This window comes from Apaloderma vittatum, unplaced genomic scaffold (genome assembly GCF_000703405.1).
Source record: "Apaloderma vittatum isolate BGI_N311 unplaced genomic scaffold, ASM70340v1 scaffold25743, whole genome shotgun sequence".
Lineage (NCBI taxonomy): Eukaryota > Metazoa > Chordata > Aves > Trogoniformes > Trogonidae > Apaloderma > Apaloderma vittatum.
This window is the reverse complement of record NW_009709024.1, coordinates 44-7,864: the sequence shown is the minus strand read 5'-3', so window position 1 is coordinate 7,864 and position 7,821 is coordinate 44. Positions and strand designations below refer to the sequence as shown.

The window sequence follows — 7,821 nt, the reverse complement described above, 5'->3', positions numbered from 1 at the left end:
GTGGCAGTAAGAGCTGATTTCAGCTAATGAGCAACAAACTAGGAGCTGGGGATAAAGGCTACTCAGAAATCCCATGGAAAGGGCCTGAAAAGATGCTGCCACACTTGGAGTAGACACAAGCAATTTGTTTATCCATTCAGGTTAACACAGGTAGAACGATATTTACCGCGGTTGAGTTGAGTAAGGAGCGCTGCTGTATGTACGATGCCCCAGAAATATGGGCTAGAGCTGCAGCCAGGGCAGCAACTGCCCCTTTTTCATCTATGAGCTCCTGAGCAGATTTTCGGAAGTAGTCTACTGCAGAAGGAGGAATGGCCTCCAACAACCTACAGGGTGACAACAAAAGTTTGAGAGGTGAGCAAAGGCCAACATGGCGTGTTTGAGAGCACTGACAAAAACATCAAGCAAAGGCTCTAATATATGAGCATTCTTAAGGCCATAACCAAGAATCCACAAGAAACAGTTGCCAGCTAATACAAGAATCCCTTGGTTTTACTTCACATGGGAGAGAAGCAAACATCGATACGGTGACACTGCTGGAGCAAGGCACTCCTTGCTATTAAGTGGGTTAGTTCTGGGAGAGGCAGTGAAAAAAAAGTTGGGAAACTGAGAACAGCTGCTTCTCTAGGGCTATTTTCAGCACACCAGCACATCCCACCATTTTTTTCAGTACATGGTGAACCCGACACCATGGCCATGGTCTCCTTTACACTGGTCAAATCCTCGCTAATTATTATAATCTCTGTCAGTGTAATTTCCACTCATGGAGTAACAAATAGAAGCACCGCTGCATGGAATAAAACATACAACCCTTGAGAATAAAACAAGGCAAAGAAACACAGGACAAGGCTACAACACCCCCACTACCACAAAGTAACTCTTCATTATACTAAATATTGCTCTTTACACGCTGCTACTGTATCATCTGAGCATACAAAAATCAGTTTCCCCTCATGACAGCAATTCCCTGTTCTGCTGTACGATGTAAGCAAAGGCTGATTTTTACAAGAATTTAGAGAACATTATGTTCTCTGAAAAGGTCTATGTTCAAGCACACAGAGGTTTATTGATACAGTCTTATGAAAATAAGTCAGTGTCTACACGCAAATGCGACAACTTTTACAACACGAGCAAAGACATGTTCACACGCAGGTCTGATCCCATAAAGCTCTGCACTAACAGCATTGCTGTGGGTGAGATCTCTGGACATCTTTTAAGACCAGGCAAATAAACTTACTTTTTGGCATCATTACTTGAAGCTTTAATTACATCTGTAGCAGAGGGAACACCTACACGCTTAAACGTAATCCCCTGAAATCAAGACAAGAAAAAAAGACAGTTAAAGGTGCTTTCAGCACCCTACAACTGAAATCTAAGTCACATTACTGCAACCTCCAGTCACTTACTGCTCAGAACATCAACACAGCCTTAATTCAAGTTACTTCCAAAACTAGAACAAAGCTTTTAAGTTCCTGCCTTTGCTCATCTGAAGCTACTTCACACCATTTTCCATGCAGATTGTACCAAAAAGCACGGTCTCCTTCAGGAGTTCCTGTCACAGCCTGCCTGCTGTACTGCCTATGCAGGGAGACTCATGAGACTGCAATAGGTCGACACAAGAGCATTTACAAATGCTTACCAAACGTCCAGATTTTCAGGCTGTGGGATATGACTCTCACACAGGACTCACAGGCAGCCCGCAATTACAAAAGTCTAAAGAGCAGCAAGGTCTTTTTAGGAGCTGAATAATTTCACTATGCAGATGTCCGAGGTGCAACTCACCGCTTTGTTCTCAACTTGTTTCAGAAGATCTTCTTCTCTTCTCTGAAATAAACAAATGCAGATCCCAGTCCGGCCAGCTCGACCCGTACGTCCAGAACGATGGATGTAGGAATCAACATCCTTCAGAAGTTCATATTAACGTGAAGGAAAAAAAAACAAACAAGGAACACTTTACGTCATTTAAACTGCTGACGGTCATACATCATGAGAGAGAAAATGCAAGCCCAATCCTAATTTAGAAGCCTAAGCAGTGATACGTTATGTCTCTATATCCAAACTTTTAACTACACACAAACCACTCAAGTTTGTACATGCCAGCCTGCCAGAGGTATGCTGCCTCAGGTTTAACAAACACTACTGACATAAACTGTTGTTTGGGGTTTTTTTAATAAAAAGCTTCACTGTAGTTTCAAAAGAAAAAGGCAGTAGGAGTATTTTAGAACTGTTACGAAACTGAACAACATTCAGAAGGGATTCAGAAATACTGAAACAATGTCGAAAGCTATCTTACCACTTTCCAGAGTAATCAAACCCCATCACTTTTACTTTAGTCAAAACTCAAAATGTAAAAGCTTAAGTAGGAAATCCTAGGCCTGCATTTACAAAACAAACGCTCACTTTCTCTGTGAATCAGAACATACTTCTGGTGAAACAGAGAAACAACCTAGTGTTCTGTCACAAAAGAAGAAAAAGAAAAAAATTACATTTTAGTTTCCCTTAACGACTTACTTTCGGTGGTGAGCACTGTATGACAAGGTCAACCTCAGGAATATCCAGACCACGGGCAGCGACATTTGTGGCAATCAGAACTTCAAACACACCATTTCTAAAGCCTTTTAACGTGATTTCTCTCTGCTTCTGTGGAATGTCACCGTGCAATGACTGGGCATCCTGTTAGTGAAACAAACCATTAAGATGTCATTTAACAGGGGAGTCTAGGTTTAATTACAAAACACAAAATGTTGCACAGAGCAACAGAAAATAACTACACAGCTGATACCAAGGGAATATAAAGCATCTTGCTTTATGGTTTGATCCTTCTCTGGGACAGTAACACTCATAAGCAGTAGTTTTCCCATAAAGTTATTTGTAGCCTATCAACAGCAAACTGTACAACTGTCAGACAAAAGTGCCCACTTCAGCTCTCGCTGCTGCGCAACAAATGGAAGTGACCTCACCAAAGCAGTGTTTGGCAAGAGGCAACAGAAGACTCTGCTCCCTTCCCTGGGAAGCCATCCCAAAACTCAAGAGAAGCCAAAGCAAGGTTTTCAGGGCATTCCCAAACTCTGCAGTTATCTGAGCAACCTCTGCTTTTAACGGGGCAAGAGACAAACCAAGTGTTTGACAAGGAGAAAGGGGAGAGTCACAAGCTCAAAATTCAAACGAGTAAGACACTAATGCAGAACTTAACTAGCGTAAGAGAAAAACTGACACAGGAACAAAGTTTATCAGATTTACTGCGAAAGCAGAAGGACCAACAGACAAAAATGTTGCTGCAAGATTTTAACATGGATTTATGTGATGTTGAACAAATACTGGCCAAACTGTGTATTCCTACCACTTCTTTTTCTCCATAGTTTAGTATTAAAAAGAATCTTCGACAAAGATCCAGCACCTCTCTCCATGCTCACAAAAAGGGGAATAATTCAAGCAAGCATAGAAAACCTGCACAACACATCACCTTAGTTCTGAACAAACTATGAAACGACCTTCCCTTATCGGTTGGATTTTCCTGAATACTGACCGTTCAAAGAATAAATGCCATTAAGAGATGGATATCCGGAAAGCAGGCTAAACATGAGATGGAGCATGTGCACTACACTAACTCCTGTTTATTGCTATCATTATTATCTCCTGGTTATTTGTAAATCACAGCCAAGAGACTATTTTACCTACAAAGCTTTACTTTTAGAAACAGCTTTCCTAAGTCTTAAAACCACCCACAGAAACAATTTCATCTGCACAGCTGCAACCTCCTGTTTATTTCAGGGCATGTCCGTAAACTGCTGCTCTCCATTCAGACCCCAGTACCTGTTTGAGCGAAGCGTTCATTGCCAGTTCGTTTGCTTCCTTTTTGGTCTCACAGAAGACGATGGTCCGCCCGCGGCTGCCACTGTAGACTTGAATGATGTCCCCAAGAACTCCTGCTCTCTGGGACGAGCGACATTGTATAGCCAAGTGCTATTTGGGAAAGAGAGACGATAAGCATCCAAGTTAAACTGAAGCCACACATAGGACAGATAAAACAAACACAGAAACGTTTTTTTACATTTGCAGAACTACTACCTACGACATAGAAAAGCTTTGCTTAAAAAAACTGTATCTGTCCTGACAAGTCATTCCACACTCCCATTTTTTGTAAAGTCAGTGCAGAATCCATTTCATCCGGGCCACATGCTCTCATCAGGACCTGCACTGTTCTGCAGTGAAATCACTCACTTCCACAGTCGTGGCAGTCCTTTGAGTCTTCTTTCCAATCAGGTCAATTTGCTCATAGTTATCTTTCATGTATTTTTTTCCTACATCATATACCCATCGTGGACAAGTTGCAGAGAACAGCAGCGTCTGGGGGTTGTTCTCAGAACCTGGAAGGAAAGGTTGCTGATTTCAGTCACCACAACAGCCTCTGAAACTTGAAAACTGATTAAAAAAACAAGAGTTACTCTCAATTTGAGATTGATATGTGCAGTGTCAGCTAGTAGAAGAAAACTTGGAAGCAATGAAAACACTGTGTGATGATGAGTATACAGACACGCCATAACCCTAACCCTATGCTCGGTCACCAGTCTCAGGATGAAGAACACGAGGGCTAAGGGAGTTGAGTTTGTTGGGTTTTTTGCCCTTTCGCCATCTCCTTCCAGAGATGCCATTCTAGCCCTTCAGCCATCTTTGCTTTGAACCTTTCCTAATTCTACTTTATGCTTTTTTTTGAGGTCCAATACCGGCATCACACAAAGGATTCAAGCTGTAGGTGCACCAGCAGCTTTTGAAGTAGCGTTAACTGTGTTTTCTGCGTTGTCCCCTATTCCTTTACTGACGTCAGCATTTACCTTTCTTGTAAGCAAATGCTAAGATTTCTTCCACTTGTTCAGCAAAGCCCATGTCTAACATGTGATCAACTTCATCCAAAACAACGTGCTTCACGCTGGAAAGATCCAGCTTGCTATTCTGAACGTGGTCTTTGATTCGGCCAGGAGTTCCCACTAAAATATCAATGCCACTTTTAAGGAGATCGACTGGAAGAGAAGATAGAAAATGACAACAGCGTCAGAATGCTAAGAGACAACAAGGTAAAAAGTTACACCACAAAATTTCTCCTTTTAGAACCAAAAAGCTACTGCTCCTCCCTTTAAGCTCTGAATAAAGCACTGCGTTCAGCTCAGGTAACAAACAAGTGACATTAATTGCAGTCCAGGCTGCTCTGTCAGGAATACCAGCTAAACTACAAGCAAAGTTACAGTAAGATACATCAAGCAGCAATCGGCTGGCATTAGAAACCTCCAGAGCTTGATTTACAAAAAGCACTTTAGTTTATTTTTTCAGCTACAGTCTTTTTCACAGACGCCTCTGGAGAGAGAGCTGTACGTGCATACACGGTTCTCTTTTCCTTGGACGGTTGTCGAGCCCCAGCATATGTCCACACAAAACCCACACAAACACATGCTAAAGAAGAAACTAAAAGGGCTAGCCAATTCACAGACCTGAAACCATTTTTCTAAATAAAGATTTATCGGGACTAAAATAACTCAAGACAGACTGCATGCACCCCTTGAAAGCAAGGTCAGGGCTCCTGACTGAAGTGAAACTCTGAGTAGGGGAAAAAGCCAGTTTTATTCATGGAATGCGTTTGGAGAAAGTCAACTCCAATCCCATAGTAATTCCTTACTTACGCTGTTCTTTATATGGAGTTCCTCCATAAAAACAAGCCACTGACAGTTTCTTGGTGAGATTCTTGAAGTCTTTGGCTACCTGAGTGGCCAGTTCCCTGGTTGGAACAAGAACCAGCACCTGGAGGGAGCAAAAAGAGATGAAAATGCAGCAGCACTTAAAGGGTATCCTCGTTGTAGACCCACCTGCACTCTTGCAGTATCTATCTCTCCCCTCTCCATTTTCTTTATTAAAGAAACAATAAAATGAAGAGCTGAACTCTTCCCTAGGAATCTTTCAGACTAAGATTTTTACAACTTACATCACCTTTAAAACTAATAAAATTAAAGGATGATGTGGGCAACAAATCTACAGACTGCAACAGTTTTTCAGTCTCATTATAAACATAGACACTTCATTTGCATGGGAATATAATACCCGATCACAGATTACCAATTCCACCTCACGCTTAAGGAGAAACATAAACACCACTTTCACCCATGATGCTGGAAAAGCTCTGTCACACTGTAGTGCCACATCTGATGGAAGTGTTCAGCATTACCAACACCAGTAAGGGAGAAAGAAGCCCCAGCCAAAAGTCCCCAAAGCGATTACAGAACCACTTGTGAAAACTGCCATATTCAAAGGTTTTGGTGTTAACCCTGAAGTGGTAACTTACTTTTGGTGCTCGGCCCTTTCTCCCATCTGGCAAGACACTCTGAAGCTTTTCAATCAGTGGAACAGCAAAAGAAAAGGTTTTCCCAGTTCCCGTTCGTGCTTGAGCAATCAGATCTTTACCATCGTATATGGGCTCAAACGTCCTCACTTGCACAGGGAACAGGTATTTTACACCTCGAGCTGTAAAATAATCCAGAGAGGCTTCATTAGAAATTGATCAAACAATCAGAAGCCTGGGAACGTAGGATACATCATGTCAAATCCTGGACATGACAGGAGATACAACTTGGAAGAAAACCACGTGTCTTTGACTCCTAGCAAAAGATATTCCCCTCTCAAACACACATCTGAGTATCCCCACTGCAATGCAGCCGTCTTTGTGATGTCTGGCAAAAGACAACAGGAACAGAAGGGAAAAAAAAAAGTTTTTCCCCATCCAAGATTTTATGGTAGCTTAGTTCTGAAGGTGGGCAGGTGGTAAGAGTGTTGAACCACTCTAAAACTTCAGAGAGATTTCGTACAGTGAAAGTAGAATGATCTGTCCCAAGAGAAATTTCCAAGCAAGAAAACATAAGGGAACAAGGAAAATTTTGTCCGAGGAACAAGAATTGCATCAATGTGGGAACTGAAGTAAAGATACATAGTGAGTAGATGATGCTGATGAGAAAAGAAATCCTGTCTCTAGAACGTATATCTAGGAATAACCACACCACCGAAGAATAAACTCACCTTAAGACACTTCAAATTGAACAAAATGGAAACTTCATTCATACTAATGGCAGCAGATTCCTTGAATCTACAGTGACTGCTCGTGTGCCTATTGTTACCACATGATAAAGGGAAGATGATTTAGGACGATTTACCCTTGACTTCTGTCTCTGCTAAGAGTGCACTTTAGACAAACACTTACATAGATTTCTCGTATTGCTTTAACTAACCTTTGAGAAGGTTGATAGTGTTTTGGGAGAGAGGAAAATTGGAGAAGGCACCTTCTTTTGCTTCTTCCGTCAGCTCCTAACAGGATAGAAGAAAAAAATAAAATATTAGCCCTAAGAGACAAACAAGTAACATGCACTACATAGGTACACAGAAAAATCTGTGTATTTGCTTTACCACTGCAATTTCACCTCTTTTCTGTTTAAAGAAAAGTAGTCGTGATATGGGTAGTTCACAAAAAAAACCATCACCACAGCGTCAAGCATCCAGAAGACAAGACACACTGACACAGGCTGCACAAGTCAGAGTGACAAAACTCCTACAAGCGAATCCTTTTTTCACATCAGACTTCAGTAAAGATTTTCCTGCCAGAGGTTTTCCTGCTCTTGTTACCTGCAGCTCGTTCAAAACCATGAGCACTGCGACCCCATCCCTAATTCAGATTTATCTGCACCACCTTTTAAGAGCTACGGTAAACAAAAGGGAACAACCATTCCTTCCATGTGATCTTAAGCACATATGCGTGGCAAGTCAGGAAACTACTTTGTAAAAATCTTA

General features: G+C 41.6%; 1 protein-coding gene across 1 annotated transcript in view; it reads right to left on the bottom strand.

The window, feature by feature from the left end:
* Positions 1–7,341, bottom strand: part of LOC104271936 (nucleolar RNA helicase 2-like) — a gene marked incomplete at its 5' end in the record, with an annotated part of 9,358 nt that extends 2,017 nt beyond the window's left edge. The window contains 10 exons of the mRNA XM_009866778.1: positions 167–326; positions 1,238–1,311; positions 1,783–1,902; positions 2,512–2,673; positions 3,814–3,963; positions 4,222–4,367; positions 4,833–5,018; positions 5,673–5,790; positions 6,329–6,507; positions 7,266–7,341. Of these exons, the coding sequence (XP_009865080.1) occupies positions 167–326; positions 1,238–1,311; positions 1,783–1,902; positions 2,512–2,673; positions 3,814–3,963; positions 4,222–4,367; positions 4,833–5,018; positions 5,673–5,790; positions 6,329–6,507; positions 7,266–7,341 (1,371 nt within the window). The remainder of the gene's footprint in view (positions 1–166; positions 327–1,237; positions 1,312–1,782; positions 1,903–2,511; positions 2,674–3,813; positions 3,964–4,221; positions 4,368–4,832; positions 5,019–5,672; positions 5,791–6,328; positions 6,508–7,265) is intronic.
* Between the last annotated feature and the right edge of the window lie 480 nt (positions 7,342–7,821).